This window comes from Prunus persica, chromosome G7 (genome assembly GCF_000346465.2).
Source record: "Prunus persica cultivar Lovell chromosome G7, Prunus_persica_NCBIv2, whole genome shotgun sequence".
Classification (NCBI taxonomy): domain Eukaryota; kingdom Viridiplantae; phylum Streptophyta; class Magnoliopsida; order Rosales; family Rosaceae; genus Prunus; species Prunus persica.
The window spans coordinates 10,319,537-10,342,566 of record NC_034015.1 but is presented as its reverse complement, the minus strand read 5'-3'; the positions used below and the strand labels follow the sequence as shown (position 1 = coordinate 10,342,566).

At 33.9% G+C, this 23,030-nt stretch overlaps 3 protein-coding genes across 3 annotated transcripts; all 3 read left to right on the top strand.

Annotated features, from left to right (window-relative positions):
• On the top strand, positions 2,808–4,318 carry LOC18769283 (NAC domain-containing protein 26). The gene is made up of 3 exons (XM_007202124.2): positions 2,808–3,042; positions 3,147–3,430; positions 3,551–4,318. The coding sequence occupies exons 1-3, from the start codon at positions 2,808–2,810 to the stop codon at positions 4,316–4,318; spliced, it is 1,287 nt and encodes a 428-aa protein (XP_007202186.2).
• LOC18770004 (NAC transcription factor 29) lies at positions 6,801–10,031 on the top strand. The gene is made up of 3 exons (XM_007202142.2): positions 6,801–7,017; positions 7,773–8,065; positions 9,432–10,031. The coding sequence occupies exons 1-3, from the start codon at positions 6,801–6,803 to the stop codon at positions 9,900–9,902; spliced, it is 981 nt and encodes a 326-aa protein (XP_007202204.2). The 3' UTR covers positions 9,903–10,031.
• On the top strand, positions 21,090–22,860 carry LOC18771194 (remorin 4.1). Its single transcript, XM_007202463.2, has 2 exons — positions 21,090–21,926; positions 22,268–22,860. The coding sequence occupies exons 1-2, from the start codon at positions 21,246–21,248 to the stop codon at positions 22,457–22,459; spliced, it is 873 nt and encodes a 290-aa protein (XP_007202525.2). The 5' UTR covers positions 21,090–21,245; the 3' UTR covers positions 22,460–22,860.

Below are 23,030 nucleotides of genomic sequence, written 5' to 3'. Positions count from 1 at the left end.
AGCCACTGCTATGACAACTTGTTCATCCTCTTCTCTCTGCAACCTTTGCCTTTCAGCTCATCTATGACTTGTCTGATTTGTTTCTCGCTCTTGCCTTTCCAAGCATCTCCTCAAATCTTCTATTGAGAATGAAGTATGAATTCTAAACTTTGAGAAATGAAAATATAGAAAGATGTGGTGTGAGAGGTATGAGCTGAGCCTCTGGTTTTATAGAAAATTTTGGCCAGATAGAAATGCCACGTGGCTTGATTTGATAGATGAAAATCTTATCTGAAAATTTGAATTTTGAATTTTGAAATTCATCCGAAATTTGAACCCAAAAATTTTATCCGGATATTTTATCCGATTATAAATAGTCTTAACACGTAGGAACCTGAAAATATTATCCGAAAATATTATCCAAATTAATTATTAAGGTAAACAAAATTTGTGAAAAAAACAAAAAAATGAATAGTAATTGCCCTTTGCCATGACAACGGGTGGAAAAGGAAATGGCTTTTTGCAAAGGCAACCACTATTCACGTGAATAACGGCTACCCTAACACCCCCTTGCCATGACAAAGGACAAATAGGTGGAGTTGCTCTTAAGCCCAACTATGGAACAAGGCTGGACTTAAGTGGGTCAATAGTTGGTCTTGGACTTTATTTAATAAAAGCCCAAGGCAATCTTTATCTAGACTGTGGGCTTGGCCAGAATTTCTCTGGAGTATTAATCATAGTGGTGCTTCTAGTAAGCTTGCTTGTTGGACAAGAAATAATATGTGATTTTGTTTTTTTTATTTATTTTGAATTACTTCATTTTAACCATCATCCTAAAAGTTCAGCAGTCTTCTTCTATCATCATCCCAACGGTGGAGTCCTGCTTGAAGTTTTCTCCGTCACACCGTTGTCTTGGTGTGTTGGTACGATTTTCAATTGATGACCAATCCTAATGGTGATTTTTTTGTAATCTTAATTACTTTGATAATTCCAGAGTCATTGAGCCACCAAAATTCCAGAAACTATTGGCACCCAAAATCATCTGAAATCACAATGATAAAACCCAAAAAGAAATCAATCACATTGAAAATGGCTGTGGGTGAATCCCATAAAATTAGGTCGTAGAAGTGAATTTGATAGAATATGTTTTCTACCTTAACCAAGTATTACCCAGAACACGAATGTTATTCAATAAATTATGAGTCATATTACAATTCTCTTCAACACCACTTTCAGCTTAATGAGTTCCCTTAATAAATCCATGGTGGCAAGGGTTCGCCTTAAGTTTTTGAGAACCCGGGGCGAAAGTAAACAATTAGGCCCTTTTCTAGAGTCACAAATCTACAAACACGAAAAAAGTTATTTCCTTTTGATTAGTTATAAAATGGTGTAAATTACCTCTTGATTGATTTCCATTGCAAAGCCCCATTCCTCGAATAAAATTTAGATTTTTGAAGATTTGAAGTATGAGAATCAAAAGAAAATGAGGATGATTATTCAACAAGTGTAAAAGAGGTCTCGAAATTAGAAGAACCGAGTTTGGAACCGGAAGAAGTGACTTAGAAAAGAAGAATAAGAAAGATTTATAGCAGGGAAAAATCTACCATGGGCCGAGAATATTGGGTTACAATTTTGGGCTTTGAAGTCCAACTTCTGGGTTTAGGCTGTCATGGACTCAACTCACGACCCATGATGTCTTTGGGTTGAGGCCATTTTACCATGGTCGTGGGCTTCACAGCTCAACCATCTTTATCTTGCTCTTGGGCTTGAAATTTGTCACTTGGGCCACAAATGTGGCTTGAGTGCCAATGCCACATCATCAGTTCTTGTAGGGCCTAGGTGGAAAATTTCAGGTATAAACACAAAGTTGAATATAGAAATATGAATCTGACTAAAATACCTAATGAATTTTAGCAATACTTTGTTAAGAAATAGATACAATAACATGTAATCCTTGAGAGCCGCATAGGGGCAAACCAGGTGCTCCATAGAATGCCCTAACCAATCTACACAAGTCTTCAGTAGCACTAGGCTCGTGATGCTTCTTTGTTTTAAAAAAGGCCTGACCACAATGACGACGTTTAAGCCATGTCTTTTTATTATTTTTTTATTTTTTTAAAAATAAAGTTCTTGAGCCTTTCTCCTGAATTTTGCTCAAATTTAGCCCATAAATTCATAAATGTTAGTTTTTTAAAAAGTTTCAAATATAGTAAAAAACTCACTTAAATTGTCCTAAATTAAGTGACCCAAAATCTGACTCAAGTCACCCAAAATACATATTCTTATCTTTTTCTTTTTCTTTTTTGTCGAAAATACAGATTCTTATCACAACCCTAGTTTATGAAATTCAATAGGAGCAATTATATATCAAACAAAACTTCCAAGTTCCATGGAGTCATATATAAAATCTACATTTGGTAATCCTAGAAAGTTGCAACCTTGCTCCATCTTTCTATTTTTCTTATATTAATAAAAAAAAATTGTTTTGGTTAAGATGGATTACGTGGAAAATACATTTTTTTTGGTCGAATAAATTCAAATATAAGTTTATGACACTATAGGATTATCATTTCTCTTAACTCCAAATTAAGCAAACATAATCTAATTAAAACTCCTAAAACCTCGTTCCATATAACTTGCTACACTTGTGTTATTTTAGAAAAAAAAAGAAAAAAAAAACAGTTTAGAAGGAAACCAAATCCTATATAAACATGGACCGAAACACCAATTCTCCATGCTCAAGGCTTTTTACACCTGCAATTTTCAAGTATCTTCCTATAATAGGCTTCCTAATCTTAAATTAGGAGCTTCGCATTCGCGTAATCGCCATGGGAGAAAACAATCGGTTCATCAACGATCCGATTCCGGAACAAGTAGATTTGTTCATCAACGATCCAACCAACGATGCATATTTTAATTCTCTTCCATGTGGCTATCGATTTGCCCCAACTGATGCCGAGTTGGTTTCAAGCTACTTAGAGGGGAAGGTCTTGAACAAGGAAATCCCCAAAAACAGGTTTCTTGACCTTGACATCTCCTTGTATCATCCTAGAGACCTCACTGGTTAGTTTCTTGTGTCTTCATCTATATGCTCACTTTAGGTTAAAAAATTTTATATTCTTTTTCTTTTGCAGTGAGACAACTTTAACTTTTCTTTTTCTTTCTAGGGCGCATCACTTTAATTAGAGAAAGTGAGTGGTATTTTTTCACTTCTAGGAAACGAAAGTATCCGAAAGGACAACGGCCAGATCGATCAGCAGTCGATGGATTTTGGAAGGCAACCGGAAAAGCTCAGGACATCGAAGATAGTAATGGTAAAGTAATTGGGTCCAAAAGGACTCTAGATTTTTATCAAGGGAACCATCAAGATGGCAAGAGGACAGAATGGAAAATGCATGAATACACGCTCGATGCTCCTCCTAATGAAATAAGCAATACTCGTGTTACGCAGGTACGTAAGGAAATGTAAACGTGTGTGCATAAACTTTTATTTTATTTTATAATTTTAATGAGTTATTTTTGCATATAACTTGATTCTAATTAACTTTACTCTTGTACGTTTTCTTTGCAGCTGGATAATTGTGTTTTGTGCAAGATTTACAAGAATAACAAAGGCGGGAACAATGACTCGAGCACTACACAATCTGATCAAAGAGCAGAGCCATCTACAAATGTTGTAGCATCTCAAGCTTTTCCAGACCAACAAATCCAGCCCGTTCATCAGCATGATCAATATCTTGTTAGTCAATCTAGCGGTGCTTCTTCTTCCTCCACTGCAAACAAACGACCTCGTGGCAGGCCAACCCCAACAATATTGAACACCTACGTTGGAAACCCTACATATTATCCTCACCAGCAGTACCCTTTCCAAAATCAAACGTCTGGCAATCCTCCGGGACCAGTCCACAACAACTATCAAAACCTCACCCAATACAATCAAAACGATCAAAACCTCACCCAATACGATCAAAACGATCAAAACCTCACCCAATACGCTCAAAACGATCAAAATCTCACCCAATACGATCAAAACGATCAAAACCTCACCCAATACGACACGCAGTCTGCCAATATTGAGAGCCATGTTCAGCCAAGGGAGTCGTTTTCTTCTCAACCTGGATTTTTGCCACACATGGAGACTTCCACGTATGCGGATCAAATGCCACTGGTTGATTCAAGTTCTATGCAGTTACCTGTGCATGTCAGGCTATATGAGCAACTACTTGCGGCTAGAAACAAGGATGGTGATTTCGACAAAAGACTAGAGCATTGGTATCATCATCAACAGCAGTTGTTTAGGCAAAACCCTAGCAGTACACCAAATTGTAAATTAGTCTAGGTTAGAATTTGGTTGGGCGGATTCTTTCTTTTTGGCTAGAGTTGGTTTTTTGTTTTTTGTTTTTGGTGATCATTTCAAGTAAATTGTTTCGTTGTTGTGAAGTTGCGGAGCTCTCCTTACCATTGCCAAATCAACATAATACTCACCAAACTTGTCACACAAAATTTTTGTTACCAATTAATTTGACAATTTCGTACTTACTGTGAATAAATAAGTTCCACAACTTATTGTCGGTGCGATCTTGTGCTAACCAAGAACACTTTTTCATTACCTATGTATTTTTCCAGACTCTCATATTGGCTTGTTGTTGGGTTTTGTTCATAGACTCATATAGGTTTGGGAATGTCTTATATTACCTATATTTTCCCACTAGTAATGCTATTCAGACACACAAGATTGACCACATTAGTTGACCACAGTGGCGGAGTCATAATTTCACATTAAAGGGGGCCCTTCACAAAAAAAATTAAAAAGTAATTCAAATAGTAGCGCTCAAGTGCTAAATAGGTTAATAAGTTAATAATATTATTTCATATTGATTAATAATTTGTTCATTTATTACAATCATAATTGTCCTGAATTTTATATGTTAAAATGGTTGAATATTAATCTCATCATCTATACTATTAAAGACTCAAAATTTAATAATTTATACTTCAACAGAGAGAAGAAATACAAAAAATGTTCATAAATCCCAATATTAAGGTGTCCTATTAAGCTCAAGTGCTATTCACGAAGCGTAAGTTAATCAAAAGAGGAAGGGAAAGACAAAAAATCTTAATAATTTTTACTAGAAAAAGCAAACATATAGCAACATATATAAGTAAAAATATGAGAAAATAAAAAATATGAGAGGGGGCTAGGCTCATTATGGTCCTCAGGTGTCTCCACCACTAACTGACTACCTTATGTGGCAATTAATATAATCACGCCATATCAATTAATGAATATTACCATGTAAATTCTACTTTTATTTATTAATTTCTCTTTTCAATAATCATTAAAAACAAAAACTAAAGGTGAAATATATGCCATGCAATGCAGGCAAGGTTTTCGCTTGGTTCATATACTCATATACATTTAGGAATGTCTCCAGTTGCTATATTTTCCCACTTACCCAAAAAGAAAAAAAAGGCCCTTCCAATCTTCTCGGTCGTTGGAGGGTGGAGAAGAGAGAGGATATGCCATGCATGCATGGTTTTCTTTTCATTATTGGCTGCTTTTAATTAATTTCTATTTAAAATTTTCTGTAAACATTGAATATATTGGGCGGTCAATAAATCGAGAATATTGTAGAAATTGATTAATAAAATAATCAAGTAATAAATGCAAGGTGTGTTAAACCGATAAACTCAAATTCGCAAGGCTGTATGCTTATTTTGAAATTATGAGCCCCATTAACCAAGCGCAATGCAAGCTCCAATCCTAGACAATACACCTGATAATATATCTGAATTTTATCTATTTTTTATTTTTATTTTTTTAACGATTAAATTGATTATTATTATTATTTTTTTTTAATACAAGCAATGATCTAAACTAGAGGGGAGATGAGAATTTCCCACACCCAAAAAAAAAAAAAACTCTATAATGCCATGGCTTTTTCACTGGGCTAGACTCCCATTCAGTAGCCATATATTTTGATATCTCCTCTATTATATTATACTAGCCCCTTGACACATGCTCACGCATGTGCCAATTGGTTTTCTTTTTCTTTTTTATTTTATTTTTAGAATTAATAAAAGATAACAGGGTAGTTATGTTCCATCAAAGTAGGACCTATTATCTTATTTTGTTTTTAATTTTAATTTTTTTAATATTAAAAAATATGAATTTACTATATTATCCTCATTTAATTAATAATTTCAATTCTTAATGTTTGAATTAACAAAGGGCATTTTCTGGTATTTTGAATGTTTCACCATTCTCTGCCTTTTGCTTTATATATATAGATATAACATACATAATTAGTAACAAACAACTTATAATTTAAGTTAAAATTCCTTCTAAAATAGATTAGACATGACTAAATTAGAAATATTTAACTTTAAACATGTAATTATTGAATACTTAGGTGTTTTATATATTTTTATTTTCTACTTTGACCCCCCCAATTTTCAATTCTAACTCGCCCCTACTTCCGTTGGCAAATTAATTATTGTTTAAATGTGTGTAATCCATGAACCAAAGAAATTCATGTGTAATACAAATTCTCTGTTCAATATTACTTGTCGTTAGAAAATTATTATAGTTATTATCACATATAAGATAAAATACGGAGTACGGATTAAATAAATACAAAATAAATAAAAATTACAGAGTACGGACCCAGTACAAAGAAAGTAAAGAAACCAAATCCCACACAAACACCTAATGAAAACACCCAACACCCCACCCACCCCCTCCCCCTTTCAACTATATTCCTACATTATAGGCTCCATAAAAAATAAAAAAATTAAGAACTCTATACTTGTGAGTTTCAATGGAGGAAAGCAATATTCAGGTTTCTCATGAAATTTTTGATGAAGCATGGTTAACCGATAAATATATTAATGATCTTCCAAGTGGTTATCGATTCGTCCCAACCAACGAAGAATTGGTTGAAGAGTACTTAAAGAAGAAGATCAAGAATGAGCTACTGCCCATCAACAGGTTTCGTGAAGTTGATGTTTACAAATACCATCCTGAAGAGCTTACTGGTTAGTGTTATGATCCTCTTCTATATCCATTAATTATTTCTTCTTTTTTACTGGTTACCTTAACTAGTTTTTCGTGATATTGATATGCTTCTTCTAAGCTACACATGCATCGTTTAGAACTTTAGGAGTAGCATATTTAGTTAGAAAACTTTTCAAGAACAGCAGAAAAGAAATTAGGGTTCTTACAAGTCGTCAAGTTTCGTGCATCCTACTTTAAGTTATTATTCAAAAGGTTTATAGAAAAGGATTTACTCTTGAAAGAAGGGGTATGTAATCTTTTGCTAATTTTCTTGAAAGCTCTTTAATTGTTTGCACCACTTTAGTAGAAGTTTTTGCATGACGTATGATATCGAAGTTTGGAGAAGTTCGTATTGAAAGAGATTATAAGTTCGTATCTCCAGTTCTCCCTTTCATAAAAAGAAAAAAAGTTGTTAGTACTCTTAGTAGTTATTTTGTTTTTAACTCACAAATTCAAGACTGAATGGATTAAGAATTTGGAGCACTGCGTGCAATTAATATAAACCACACTTCATGTACCAACACTAAAAAGTAAGAACGACTCTTCGTAAGTCTGGAAGAGAGCAACTAGGGTTTTATTTCTAGGGCAGAGACAAATCACGTTTGAGTACTGATATCGATTTGCCCTAATGGATTCTGAATTTTTGGTTTAGAGAAGGAGATTAATATTTCAATATACTAAACGGTTTATACTAATTGTTAAGTAACTTTTGCTCTTTCTTCCTGTTTTGCTTTAGGGATGCACAACTTACTCAGAGAAAACGAGTGGTACTTTTTCAGTTCAAGGGAACGAAAGTACCCAAATGGATCTCGGCCAAATCGAGCAGCAGACAACCATGGATATTGGAAGGCAACTGGAACCGATGACAAGATCAAAGTTAACAATGAGGTAATTGGGCAGAAGAGGATTCTAGATTTTTATGCAGGGAAACACGGGGAAGGAGTTAAGACAGAATGGAAAATGCATGAATACGTTCTCAGTGGAAATATTGCTCCTTCAAATGGCCATAAAGCCAACGGTGACATGAAGGTATGGGATATACGTGTGTGTTTTTATGGGAGAAATTCTTTGGTGTGTTATGACTTTTTATTAGTAGCATACACTAGCTAGGTTCATGAAAATTATGTAGAGTCCACTCCGTATTGTATTTCACTAATCTAAACAGTCTATTTTGTAGATATTCATTCAAAGATCATCTTTACAAAAAAAATCACTTAAATCCGATATTATTTGACCACTCAATTGAATTATTGAAATTTTAGTACTTTCTTGAGGCACCGTGTTCATTGATTTTGTAGAACACAATTAGATCTTAAAACGGTTTCTGATTTGTCTAGTTTTTTACAAGGATGCTCTATAAATGTAGACTTAAAAAATAGATGGTTTGGATCATTGAAAAAAAAATCGTAGGGGACCCTTAAATAAGTTTATTTGAGGGATCCCTCAATGGAAGTTCTGTGTACAGTTACGGATCCACAGAGGCGCAAGGAGGTGCAACTGCAACTCTCCTCGCCGGAAAATGCATTGGAGATGCTGGAATTTGCACATCTGCTTGTGCCCACTAAGTGTTTGATTAAAAGCCTCAAAGAGGCTATTTTGTTGCTATTGTGTGAGACCCTAAATATCTACCTTAGATTGTTGGGCTCAATCTCACGGTCATGAGAAAACGGTTTGTCAATTGGACCTCCACAACCAAAGTTATAAATTTGAGAAGATTTTGAAATTTTTTCATAAGTTGCATACTAAGTCGAAGAAGAAGACGACTGGAGTGTGAGAAGTTAGAATCCGTGCTTCTCAACTTTAATTCCTTTTTAATATGGTCCTCTATCAAGGCGCCAGTGTCAAATTTTAACTAGACTTTAAACATTCATTAAAAATTCTTATGTGTTTCGAAAAATTTACCAAAAATTACACCGAACTCGTAATCACATGTACTTTTATCTTGTGACCTCCAAATCACATGTACTTTGCGTTAGATTAATTGGTATTGATTTTAGTTAGATTAATAGATGATTTCTTATGAATTTTGGTAGACTAGTAATTGACATGCATTTTGTTCATATTTGATATGAATTTTGGTAAATAATTGTGTAACCTAAATTTTGTGCATATTAATTGATATACAAAATAGACCATAGTCAATTAGACTTAGACGTAAAACTCATATTTATTTTAATTATGAATAACATTAGTATTGTTTAAATTGTAAGGCTATTTGGTTGTTTTATATTTTTTTTTTGTTGACCTTTTAGCCTTCTTAATATTGCCTCTTCCTTGAAAAATTCCTAAATCCGCTATTGTCTTTGTATATGTGTGTATATATATGTATCCTAATTCATATCAGTATATCTCATATGCCTATCTAATTATTAACTTGTATATGTTTCTTCTGTAGTTGAACGATTGTGTTTTGTGTAAGATTTATAAGAACAAAAGAGTCAAGAAAAATAAAAATAAAGGGATTGCAGATTCAGTTCAATCAGCTCATCAGCATGATCATCAAGAATATCCATCTCCTCTTATTGCCAATTCCAATTCATCCTCTTCATCAATAAATCATCATTACACTGCTGCTGGTATGTCTTCCACAACAGTGAACACAGAATTTGGTGAGCCCCCGTATTATAATGAGTCTTTCCAAAATGGAGCTTGGAGCAATTATCCATGGCCCATCACCAGCTTCAACAATCATCGAACTTTAGACTCTGCATATACAAGTCATGGGCTGCCTATGAACACCTTTTCTTCTCCATTTAGCACAGATTTGGAGCCGGCAAATGACACGGCATTGGCTGATCCAAGTACTTCTTCTCAGATCCCTCACGATCATGCTGAGGAAGATGACAATAATTCATTTGATATATAGCTCAGTTTTCTTAACATATGATGAGATTGTGTTTTGGCAGCTAGTCATTTACACCAAATAGGATTCAGAGGTGAGATTTAATTTGATATTATAACTAAAGGGATATTTTTCTTATGTTGTTGTATTTAATTTCGATACATTATATATATATATATGTTCTTTTTATTGACATTTTTTTTTCTCCCTAATACCCGTATAATGTTTGTTTGTTTGTTATTTCACCATATTTTTAACGTATTCTTATGTGTCATATATTTTCATGTATTGAATTTATTAACCTGTAAAACAATTGCCGTCCAATTTTTTTTAAGTATAAGCGATTGGGGAGTGGGGTTTACATAAGTATTCATTTGTTGTTTAGGGGTTTTAACTTCCGCTCATATAGATAAAGGTGAAAGAGCTTAACTAACTGAGTTATACTCTATTGACAGCGTCTTAACCCTATAAAAGATAATAACGTATGATATTTGGGTTCTGGTTTTTGGAGTAGTACATTTTGGGTTAACTGGGTTCATAAGAAACCCTACGATAGAAAAAAAGTTTCTTGGGCTTGGACTAAACGCACTGGCGTTCAATAATGTAGGTGCCTGTTGCCGACATCATCCATTTGCAATTTTGATAATGTAAAGATTTTGTTTTGTCCAATTGATGCTGCTTTGCATGATGAAGACAAACAAAACAATGCTGATTGATAATGATACATGGAAATTGACCAACAATTACACAATTTCTATATAATTTGATCCAATCCTAATTCTACCATTCTAAAGTTATTACCTGCACCCATGGGTGTGACTTTCTCCAACAAATAGCTTGTAGCTAGAGGCTCTCTCTCTCCTATCGTATCTATCTATTTTTACATGTCTTTTTAACAACTAAACATAATTACTGACGTAACAACTAAATATAATTACTGATATACCCATGAACTGTTAATTTAGTAGTATTTCTCTTTTTCAGAGATTTCAAACTCGAGTCTTCTCTTCTTATTATTGATAAGAAAATATAATAATTTACGTATAACTGAATACAGTCACATTTTTAATTTTTTTTTTTAAAAAAAATTGTTGGAAGAGGAAAATTTTCAAACAAAATATATAGAACCGAAGGAATAACATAATTTTCAAATTCTGACATTGCTTCATTCAAAACTCTTGCATCACATTTCATGTTCTTTTGGTCAGTGCAAGCACATTACTCGTTGAAAATCATAAAGATGACCAAAACTAGCTAGTGCTAGAATCATAAACTATTATCCCAATTATTGGCTACCAATTGATGTGCAACATAATGTGTGTGTGTGTGTGTTTTTTTTTTATAAAAGTGATATTTTAAACCACTTTAATCTACTCTAATGTGAAACATCATATGTTAGTTTCTTACTTAATGTGAAGAAATAAGATCCATATAGCAAGCTCTATAAAAAAGAACAAGTAATGCTAATGGGTCTAGCCTAATGGAAAATTGTCTTAATTTGCATATTAGAGCTCTCAAATTCGAACTCCCATAACATTTTGGTTATTTATACGTGTGAAAATCCTCTATCTTCTGTAGTTTAAACTATCAGGTGAAAAAAAAACCAAATAATATATTTCCACATCAGTGGGTGTAATTAATTAAACTTATATTTGTAATCTAAAACTATGGCAAGTTCCAAGTCTTTCGGCTTTACAAATATATATTATCTTGATTTCACAATAGACAGATGAGTGGGTTATTTTCAGTTCCAAATTTCCAATCAAGATGCAAACAACTCAACACAAAACTTTGATATTATTTTAATGTTAATGGTGGACACTTGTCTAATTCCACTTCCCCCTTTACACTTCTATTACATCATTAAATAGCTCCAAAATTAGCAAATTCCCAAATGTTGAACCCTAATTGGTTGCCAAAACCCCACCCAAAAAAATTAAGTTTGGAGAGAGTGAAGTCACTGGCCCATTTCTAAATCAAATCGAAGCATTATTCTACATGTCACCAAAAAAATAAATAATGGTTTTATTAAGTGTGGGGCTTAACTAATCTATCACGTGAGACGTGGGCATTTTGAAGACCTAAAATGAATAACTATCCACCACCGTACACTTGTCCCTAATCGGCTGGTATGATGTCATGGCTTGCATGGAGAGCGAGCTTACGTAGCACATACGATGGGCTCATAGTCCATTGGGTTTCTACCACGTGTACTCCATAAACAGTAGCTTGATAGTTACTGTGTGACGCGTGATCGGCGTTTGAATCGTCAATGTCCACTAACCTAATATTTGGTGGGCCCTCCGAAAATCCTTCCTTTTCTTTTCTTTTGTTTTCTTTTTAATGTACCCCTAATAATCTGTCGGCCGACACTAAATAAGGAGTTCCTAAATAAATTACAGAAAGATTTGGATAAACAGTTCTTTTGCTGTAGTACCCTTGTATGGTACTTATTTCAACTACCTGCCCAAGGAATTCTATGTTTTTCTTGGGGGCCCTAGAAATTCTATGTTCCCTAGAGGCCAAATACCTTTTGAATCTTTAATTGAAAGCATTTGCAATTTCTATATTATCTGAAATACTGCAAACGATAGTGGATCAAAATATTGTAAATTTTCATGATTTTATATGTTCATTCAATAATTGTTCAACTAGTAAAATTAGAACTTCCGACAATGATTAAACTTGATTAAAGTGATAGAAACCAACTATTATGGTTATACCTTATAATCGATTTATAGAAATTATGAAAACAAAAATAGGGAATGTAACAACGTAGTCTACAATATCTCTGGGATGCATTGAAATTACCTGTAGGATCACTAATAATGCATAGAAGGAGTTAATAGGTCAATTTAAAATTAAAATCAATAAATAAAAATAAGCTTCTGTGTATGATTGATATGGCTTATCAATCTTAAAATGTGTAGAGCATAAAATAAAGGAACACACAGAGAGTTATTTTATGTGGCAAAACCCCATCTTTGGGGAAAATCAACGGGATTCCTCCGTTCAAAACAAATCCACTATAGAATAATGATTACAAGAAGTACTCACACACTTATCCTAGACACATTCTAAATAATGTTTACCGACTTCTTCGTAACTCAACTTTTGTCATGGGATGACCTTCCAACTCTCCTTGTGTTGAACCCGATATTAGTCACGATTGATTCAAGCTCACTGGAGAAAAACAACCACCGCAGTCTTGGTGCTCTCAACCATATTAGTCACTGAACTATGCAAATGAATGCAATATGAATGATAAGGTGTTTGATAAATCACCAAGTAAACATGGAACACTTAATGATTTATCTCAAATAAAAAAAAGCATCTTTCTTAAACGTTTAAGCACACAAAACTACGGTTGAAAAAGCTATGTAAAAGAAAACACAAAACCTTATTTTTATTGAGGTTTAAACCAAATCTCCATTCTTCCAGGCTAGACAAAAATCACAATAGAATATTTTCCTATTCTAAATGCAAGTCATGTATAAACCAAGCACTCAAGAAAGGAGATGCTCAAGAAAGAAGATTTTGACCAATCACAATATCAAAGGAATCCTTCTATGTTTAGATAAACTATTAATATCATCTTGACTCCTTAATATTATGATATAATTGAAAAAATGATTTCTAAGCAACCAAAACATGTTAGAAAATCAAGGGGATGTTAAAACATGAAGGCAAAATAATCAAATTGATTGGGTAAAAATTGCCTACATGAGATGCACTCCCACAGGGATTCTAATTGATTAAAAATCAAGAAAATAAAATCATATTAGACTCCACAAATACGTTCCTTTCATGAGTGCATGAAAAATAACATGTCTTACCCTTCAGATTATGTGCCTCATACGTGTTAAGTCATAATACTGGTATACGGGGATTGCTGAGCTGTTTCAATCCTGTAATTCTAGAAATCAGAGACATCAATTTTGCTTCAACCCTACAACTAAATGAAACTTCCAAACCTATACTAAGTTCTAGGAAATGTCAACATAATTTCATACTAACAATCTCCCCCTTTGGCATTTCCTAGACAAAGCACCTATTACAATCAAAAGAAATTACATGGGATTTAACAAATGAAATTCTATCTAAACTCAAAGCTCTTAATCCCTGCACAACATGAAACAATAAAACTAGTGAAGTAAGTGGGAGAATAAATGTTATTTCAAAGCAAAATTAAAACACCATTCCCTCTTAATTCTACATCATAATCTCTCCCCAAAAATATAACACTACTCTCCCTTAGTTCTACATCACAATATCTCCCCCTTTTTGTCAGGAAATCCAAAGGCAAGAAATATGTCAAGTATGGAAATATGTCAAGAACAAAGAGAAAGAGATAATGGTAACATGCATGGATAGGGCAAAAACATAAGAGAATGAGTATCACCAAAAGCCAAAGAAATTAACCCATGATGCTCTTGAGGGATTGTGTCTTGTCGTGACTAAGGGAGAGACGGATACGAGAGGATCTATGAATCTGTAGATTGCTAAACATGTGTTGCTTCTTGAAAAATCCATTAAGGCACTTTTGACGTCCATTTGGTATGACAACCAACAACAAGCAGTAGCCTCACTGATTCCAAATATGCAACGGGTGCAAATGTCTCTTCTTGCATAACCAAGGTCCAGTCATCATTTACAAGAATAACATATACATTTTAGGTTCAATCATGGAAACACATAACACAAGATTCTTACCTCTTTGTATCCTTTTCATCTTGACATTTTGTCATTCACGTTTCCAAATATATAAGAACAATTGTCTTTTTGAATTTCCTTTCCTCCAAGACTGCAAATGACAAGATTGAAATGACACTGCAATTCAGAGAATCAGTTTTTGTGGCTTCCTTGTCGTCAATTATGGAGTAGAGGAAGGCGATAATGCTACAAGTAAGTTTGAGGTGCAAGATGATGTGAACTCTAGCTGCACCATCAAACAATAAACATAAAACGACATCATGTGGGAAAAAGTGTGATTTTTATTTATTTATTTATTTTTTAATAATTGAAAGCCAAACAAAAATTAACGTCAAAATAAAAAAATAAAACACTAGCAAAATTAGAGGAAATATCTGCACTTAGAGAAGATTGAGAAAACAAAACAATAAAGTGAAAGGAGCCAAAAGTAAACACCAATGAACATGAAATAGGAAAAAAAAAAACACAGTGGGAAATACAGGAATTGACCAGTGATTATTTCAATGCCATACCAAGACTCCCCCTTCATATATGCCAAGGGTAATGTTCATGAGTAGATGCCAACATGATGCTTGAGGATAGAAAAGGAGAACCAATACTAATATATGTCTAGAAGCATTTGAAGCAAAGCCTTTCAAGATCCAAGGCACATCGAATCACAAAGATCTAATCAAACACAAGGATTGTAAAATGGGGAATCAAAAGTATTTGTGAGAAATAAAGTCCATCGAATGAGCAAATATTAAAGCCCAATCTCGTGTTATATGACTAAGCTTGCTTAATAACAAAGAAAAAATCCGACCAAGAATGTAGGATAAACACACATACATATAATGCATACAGAGCTCACCACTTTCATATATTTATTTATTTATAAATGCTAACTTTATTAAGCTTTCTATAAGACCCACATAACATGTATTTAATCAGTGCTCAAGTCAGTTGACTTTAAGACAATAGGTGTAAAAGCACCCCTCGGATATACTAACCCAAGTCATGTAGGCTACAAAAAATCAAAGATTTTTGACACGAACCTCAACATCGGTTAGACAAGAGGCTTGGTTACTTGGCTAGGATCACATACTTATTTTAGTTTACTTTTAATTAAAGAGAGATTATGAATTTGTAATGAGCCCAATAGTAAGAAGTACACTGCAAACCTAGCATCCAGACAATGACAAGGTGAAGATTCATTCAAGATTATTAAGAACCATTAGAGTGTGTGTGCCATGAGTGAGATATGAGTTTTCATATAAAGAGAATTTTATTGACTTTATAAAAAAATAAAGACAGTCGAAAACCATTCACATAAACCCAATATTGATCTACCCAAGGTGATCCAACGCCAAAAATTCAATCTAATCAGCAAACACTCCAAGACGTTAGTAAGATTGAATATCTCTTTGCAATCCCTGCATATGCTGGACAAAATACTTAGAATATAAACGAAAGGATATTTGACCAGAAAAACACAAACAATGAGAACCTTTTGGCATGCATTAGAACACAAGCAATTATTCAAAGGAGCACATACCTAAAATTTTTCTAAGAGTGTCAAATGGAAGATTATCTAAAGGTTTTGTGACCAGATATTTAACATTCATATTTTCTAAAGCAGCAGGTTCATGCACAACATTAGTGGAGGCAAACATACAATTATGATTTTCCTCCAAACTAAACTGGTTTTCGGTAAAGAACAAAAAGAAGATAGTTTGGATAAGTGTTTTACCTCTTTTATAAGATTTGTAATCTTATGTTCAATACTTAACTTTCTCCTATGACATGTGAATTTGAATTTACAAAAGTTTATTGCATCTTTTTTCTTATGTGGCCATGAGTGTAAAAAAAAATGACAAATTTGAATGAATTTCTTGAATTCATGAGTGGATACAGGTTTAGCATGTTCAACTAGTAGAAAGGATTTGACAAACTTCGTTGCAGAAACCGTGAAAGGCTTATTGCTTGGTGCAAATCACAAACCTCATTTGTCACCATCTCTTCTTCCCATGCTAATCATCTTGTCAGTTTTTTTTTCTATACCAATGGTTAAAGAAACAATCATTTCCTTTGCATTTTTAAGTTTAAGTTCAAGGGCTTTGTTGTCAAAAATTAGAAATGCAATTAATTTATTATGATAAGTCAACTTTTTCTGCAAAAACATCAATTTTTCGTTCATACCTTCATTTACCTTTTCGGCATCTACGTCAGGGGATTGAACCTCGTTTGCAATCCTGCTATTTTTCAACTATAATGCAGCAATAGATTTGACAAGCTCACCATTTTTATTTATTTATTGAGATTTTGTGAGGCAACCAACAAATCATCATATTTCTTCATGATAAACTCAATATGCATTTCTTCACAATCATCATCCTTCTTCGTTGGTTCATCCAAGCTTATAGTCGTAATAAGTATAATGGCCTTCTCATCATTTTCAAAGTCAAAATCACTATCACTCAATGTAGTATTTAGTGCCTTATTCTTATCATCCTTTTGTTTCTTTAAGGTGTTGGCACATTCCGAAAATATGTGACCATAGCCTTCATATTCGGAGCATTTGACATTTTCTTTTCAGTTCTTTCGTTCATTTGACCTGTGAGATTTAGACACACCATCAATAGAGTCAATAAAATTATTTTTTGAATTTATATCTGAACTATTCTTTGAATCTCGATTCCTTGAGTCTTGATTCTTGAGAAAGTTCATGAATAGTCTTGTGAGAATCGCCAATTCCTCATCATTGCAATCCTCATTTGAATGCCCATCATCTTCTTCATTCACAACTTTAAAAGCAACACTTTAAACTTGCTATTTTTAGGAGTTAGATGTTTCATCTCATAAGTTTGTAAGGACCCTATGAGTTCCTGAACTTTCAAGGTGTTCAAGTCACGAATCTCTTCAATGGCCGTGATCTTTGGTTGAAACCGTTGAGGCAAGGATCTCAAAATCTTTTTCACAGCCCTATCTTATAGTATTTTTTTAACCTAAACTTGAACATGCATTCACAATGACACAAATTTTAGCATAAACTTCAGAAAAAGTTTCATTCACATCCATTATGAGTGTCTCAAACTGTAAGGTGTGCATTTGAAGCTTGGCGCCCTTTATAGTATTTGTTCCTTCATGAGTAACATGCAAAATGTTCCAAGCTTCCTTAGAAGTATCACAACCAGATATATATTCAAATTGATCAGAAGAGACAACAATAAATAAAATATTTAACCCATTTTGGTTATTAGTACTGTGTATGACTTCTGCAGTGGTCCATTCCTCTCTAGTTTTGAGGACTATTTTTTCTTCCTCATCTTTCTGATTTTCTTTGTAGGTTCAGAAAATCCATGAACCATTGTATACCATACATGTTCATCTATAGACTAGAGGAATGAATTCATTTTAGCCTTCCAAGCACCATAGTTGTTGCCATCGAAATATGGTGGATGTACAACTGAGCCCGCGATACGATCCATCCTAAGGTATGTTTGATCTTGTTAAGTGTGTTCAACAATCTGCTATGCCAATTGCAATTACCTGTAGGATGACTAATAATGCATAAAGGGGGGTGAATAGGCCAATTTAAAATTATAATCAATAAATAAAAATAAACTTCGTTGCAGAATTGATATGGTTTATCAATCCTGAAATGTGCAAAGCATAAAATAAAGGAAGACACAGAGAGTTATTTACTTGGTAAAACCTCACCTTTGAGGAAAATCAACAGGACTCCTCAGTCCAAAACAAATCCACTATAGAATGATGATTACAAGAAGTACTCATACGCTTATCCTAGACACATTCTAGATAATGTTTACCGATTTCTTCGTAACTCAACTTTTGTTGCGGGATGACCTTCCGACTCTCCTTATGTTGAACTCACTCAATACTGGTCACGATCGATTCAAGCTCATCGGAGAAAAACCGCCACCACGGTTTGGTGCCCTCAATAGTATAACTCATCGAACTATGCAAATAAATGCAATATGAATGATAAAGTGTATGATAAATCACCAAGTAAACATGGAACACTTGATGATTTATCTCAAATAAAAAACACAGCTTTCTTAAACGTTTAAGCACACAAAACTATTGTTGAAAAAGATATCTAAAGGAAAACACAAAACCTTGTTTTTATAGAGGTTTTCTTCACATGAAGAAACTTATGTACCGAATCTCCATTCTTCAAGGCTAGACAAAAATCACACTAGAATATTTCCTATTCTAAATACAAGTTGCGTGTAAACCAAGCACTCATGAAAGGAGATGCTCAAGAAAGAAGATTTTGTCCAATCACAATATCAAAGGAATCCTTCTATGTTTATGTAAACTATTAATAGCATATTGACTCCTTGATATTATGATATAATTGAAAAAATGATTTCTAAGCAACCAAAACATGTTAGAAAATCAAGGGAATGTTAAAACATGAAAGCAAGAGAATCAAATTGATTTGGGCAAAAATTATCTAAATGAGATGCACTCCTAAAGGGATTCTAATTGATTAAAAATCAAGAAAATAAAATCATATCAAATTCCACAAAAACATTCCTTTCATGAGTGCATGAAAAATGACATGTCTTACCCTTCAGATCATGTGCCCCATACGTATTAAGCCACAATATGGTGGATGTATAACTGAGCCCGCGACACGATCCATCTTAAGGTATGTTGGATCTTGCTGAGTGTGTTAAGCAACCTGCTCATATGCCAATTGAAATTACTTGTAGGATGACTAATAATGTCTATAGAAGGGGTGACTAGGCCAAATGAAAATTACAATCAATAAATAAAAATGAACTTCATTGCAGGATTGATATGGCTTATCAATCGTGAAACATGCAAAGAATAAAATAAAGGAACACATAGAGAGTTATTTTACTTGGTAAAACCCTACCTTTGGAAAAAATCCACGGGACTCCTCAGTCCAAAAAAAATCCACTACATAATGATAATTACAAGAAGCACTCACACACTTATCATAGACACATTCTAGATAATGTTTACCGACTTCTTCATAATTCAACTTTTGTCGCGAGATGACCTCTCAACTCTCCTTATGTTGAACCCGATACTGGTCACAATCGATTCAAGCTCATTGGAGAAAAATCGCTACCACGGTTTTGGTGCCCTAAACTGTATGAGTCACCGAATTATGCAAATGAATGCAATATGAATGATGAAGTATGTGATAAATCACCAAGTAAACATGGAACACTTGATGATTTATCTCAAATAAAAAACCTAGCGTTCTTAAACATGTAAGCAGACAAAACTATTGTTGAAAAATCTATCTAAAGGAAAACACAAAACCTTGTTTTTATAGAGATTTTCTTCATAGGAAGAAATTTACGTACCAAATCTCCATTCTTCAAGGCTAAACAAAATCCACAATAGAATATGTCCTATTCTAAATGCAAATCATGTGTAAACCAAGCACTCATGAAAGGAGATTGCTCAAGAAAGAAGATTTTGACCAATCACAATATCAAAGGTATCTTTCTATGTTTAGGTAAACTATTAATAGTATCTTGACTCCTTGATATTATGATATAATTGAAAAAATGATTTCTAAGCAACCAAAACGTGTTAGAAAATTAAGGGAATGTTAAAACATGAAAGCAAGATAATCAAATTGATTTGGGCAAAAATTGCTTAAATGAGATGCACTCTTAAAGGGATTCTAATTGATTAAAAATCAAGAAAATAAAATCATATCATACTACACAAAAACATTCCTTTCATGAATGCATGAAAAATGACATGTCTTACCCTTCAGATCATGTGCCTCATACGTGTTAAGTCACAATACTGGTATTCAGGGATTACTAAGCTGTTTCAATCTTATAGTTTTTGAAAATCAGAGATATCAATTTTACTTTAATCCTACACTTCCAAACCTGTACTAAGTTCTAGGAAATGCCAACACAATTTCATGCTAATATGCATGTGCCAATCCAATTTCCTTTCATTTCTCAACCCAAAAAAGGAGATGATTTTCAACAGTTGATTATCAACCATTTTGGAATAAACTACATACTTATTAAGGCGGGAGTAGGGTCTTATCTCTTAGCATAGGGGTGTATATAGACTGGCCCCCACACCCTTCAAATCCCCTTATCTAGTAATTTTCTTTTTGACTCTGGATGCTAGAGGTAGGGTAAATTAATAGTAATTTGAGTGACTATTCCATTATGCATGGTGGATTAACTTTTTGAAAGTTGTATGAGAATGTTATAATTAATTCAAAACTAATAAAGATATCACACCCCAAGCATACATTTGATGGGAATCAATGAAGGTAGGGAAGTAAGGGTGTGAATTAAAAGAATCTATACAAGGTGTGGCAACAAAAGAATAAGACAAACTGAAGGGTCTTTAGATAAATAAAATTTTAACATATCCTGAAAAGATACCCTAACTCAAAGCCCCTTTTTTTTATTACCCCATTTGGATAATTAACATCCCTTGGCCTATTTACATTATGGGCTTTCACTTCAAGCCTCTTTTTTAATCCTACTTCTATTTCCATGTGTGTGGCTTAAATTTCTCTTTGAACAATGGTCGACAGTCAAGACCCTTATACAAGTCTTAACTTAAAGCCCTTACTCTCTTGGTCACAATCCCATTTCATTTTCTAATACACTTGACAAACACTCTGCTATGAATGATCAAGGGGCTGGCACAAGCCAAGGAATACAAGATCATGATGATCATGTTGAAGATGAGCAAATCATCCGGGACATCCACGCCTTGACACCACCTCACGCACCGCCGCAGCTGGCTAATCGCGGCCGAAGAAGGGAAGCTTGGGAGACTAGTAGCCATAGATCATCATCCTTGTCCATGGCTAGCTCAGAAGGTGCTCCAAGTGAGAATTTCAGTAGCATAAGTAGAGAGTTCAGTGCTCTAGTGGTTGCAGGATCAGCTATTGGGACTAATAATAGTACCAATGAAAATGATAGTGCTGTAAATCATGGGAACAATAACTTGGGCAGGATTGGAGAGGAGGACAATATGCCTGAGGAGGAACTTAACCCCTTGGCTATAGTACCAGATAATTACAACCCATCGGATCCAATTGCTTCTCCAAGACAAGCTGGGGCTAGGAATTATGCAGTTGGGTCTTCATCAAGCATTGCTGGGACTCAAGATCATCAAGGAGGTGATCAGGTGATTTCTGTGCATAGGGTGAAGAAAGAAGAGGTGGAGACGAAGATATCAGCTTGGCAAAACAACAAGATTGCCAAGCTTAATAACAGGTTTAAGAGGGAGGATGCTATCATTAATGGTTGGGAAAGTGAGCAGGTTCAGAAAGCTTCTTCTTGGATGAAGAAAGTTGAGGTATGTGGGCATAATTAATCTTGATGAAAGTGCTATTATTGTTCTGCATGTGGGTTAATTATTTCCTAATTATCCATGTTGGAAATTTTGCTCATGATGGTTTCTCTGACTAGTTGAGATTAGGATGGTTTGCAACTTTCTTTTTCATTGATTGCATACTATTTGCCATCCAATATTTTTTGAGCATGTATTTGGTCAAACAAATAATCAGAATTTTGATTATCAAACATTAATAATGACAATAATAAACATCATCATCTTCATCATCATAATGTTATGACATACTTTCTTTTGGTGAAACTATTATCTCATCAATTTTTGTGCTTGTCTAATTTGTGCAGAGGAAGTTGGAGGAGAAAAGAGCAAGGGCCCTAGAAAAGATGCAGAATGATATAGCCAAAGCTCATAGAAAAGCAGAGGAGAGGAAGGCATCAGCTGAGGCTAAAAGGGGAACAAAAGTGGCAAGAGTTCTTGAAATAGCCAATTTAATGAGAGCTGTTGGAAGAGCACCTGCAAAAAAGTCCTTCTTCTAAGCCTTAAATTACCATTTTCCATATGCCATACCCCCCAAAAAAAAAAAATCATTAGGGAAAATAAATGCCCCACAATCATATAAGGGCCTTTTCCTTTTGAATGAAAGCACCTCAATATGATGAAATTGGGCAATGAAGAGTGGCATTAAGAGAAAAATATAAATTAGGGATTTTGAGTGCTTATGATTGATGGGTATTTTTGAGTGCTTTTAAGTGTGCTGGAATTTTGGGATGGATCTGTTAGTTGTAGTGGTGAAAGAAGCTTCTGGATCTTGTACAGTTTTCTTATTCTTGGTCAGGAGTTAGTGTTTATTGTTGTAATACATGTAATTTTCTAAGCATAATTTGGTGTATCTTTCACCTATGAAATGCAATGGTAATTTGTTTACTGTTTATTATTATTTGAAAGAAAAAATTGTATTTAAGAACCAACCAAAAGATGGTTGCATAACACATAATCAGATTAGTTTGAGTTGGCTTGACTAGCCTCTTACTTACCTAACCACAACAAATGAAAGAACTTATGTTAATAAAATGCAACACCAGATCTAAAAGCATAAGATAAAGCAGA

What these genes read in the sequence shown, in the direction of transcription:
- LOC18770004 (XM_007202142.2), top strand. Translation starts at nt 6,801, where the DNA reads ATGGAGGAAAGCAATATTCAGGTTTCTCATGAAATTTTTGATGAAGCA. An exon ending in CCATCCTGAAGAGCTTACTG is followed by an intron (nt 7,018 to 7,772) that starts GTTAGTGTTATG and finishes GTTTTGCTTTAG; the next exon opens with GGATGCACAACTTACTCAGA. An exon ending in AAGCCAACGGTGACATGAAG is followed by an intron (nt 8,066 to 9,431) that starts GTATGGGATATA and finishes TTTCTTCTGTAG; the next exon opens with TTGAACGATTGTGTTTTGTG.
- LOC18769283 (XM_007202124.2), top strand. Translation starts at nt 2,808, where the DNA reads ATGGGAGAAAACAATCGGTTCATCAACGATCCGATTCCGGAACAAGTA. An exon ending in TCATCCTAGAGACCTCACTG is followed by an intron (nt 3,043 to 3,146) that starts GTTAGTTTCTTG and finishes TTTTCTTTCTAG; the next exon opens with GGCGCATCACTTTAATTAGA. An exon ending in GCAATACTCGTGTTACGCAG is followed by an intron (nt 3,431 to 3,550) that starts GTACGTAAGGAA and finishes TTTTCTTTGCAG; the next exon opens with CTGGATAATTGTGTTTTGTG.
- LOC18771194 (XM_007202463.2), top strand. Translation starts at nt 21,246, where the DNA reads ATGAATGATCAAGGGGCTGGCACAAGCCAAGGAATACAAGATCATGAT. An exon ending in CTTGGATGAAGAAAGTTGAG is followed by an intron (nt 21,927 to 22,267) that starts GTATGTGGGCAT and finishes TAATTTGTGCAG; the next exon opens with AGGAAGTTGGAGGAGAAAAG.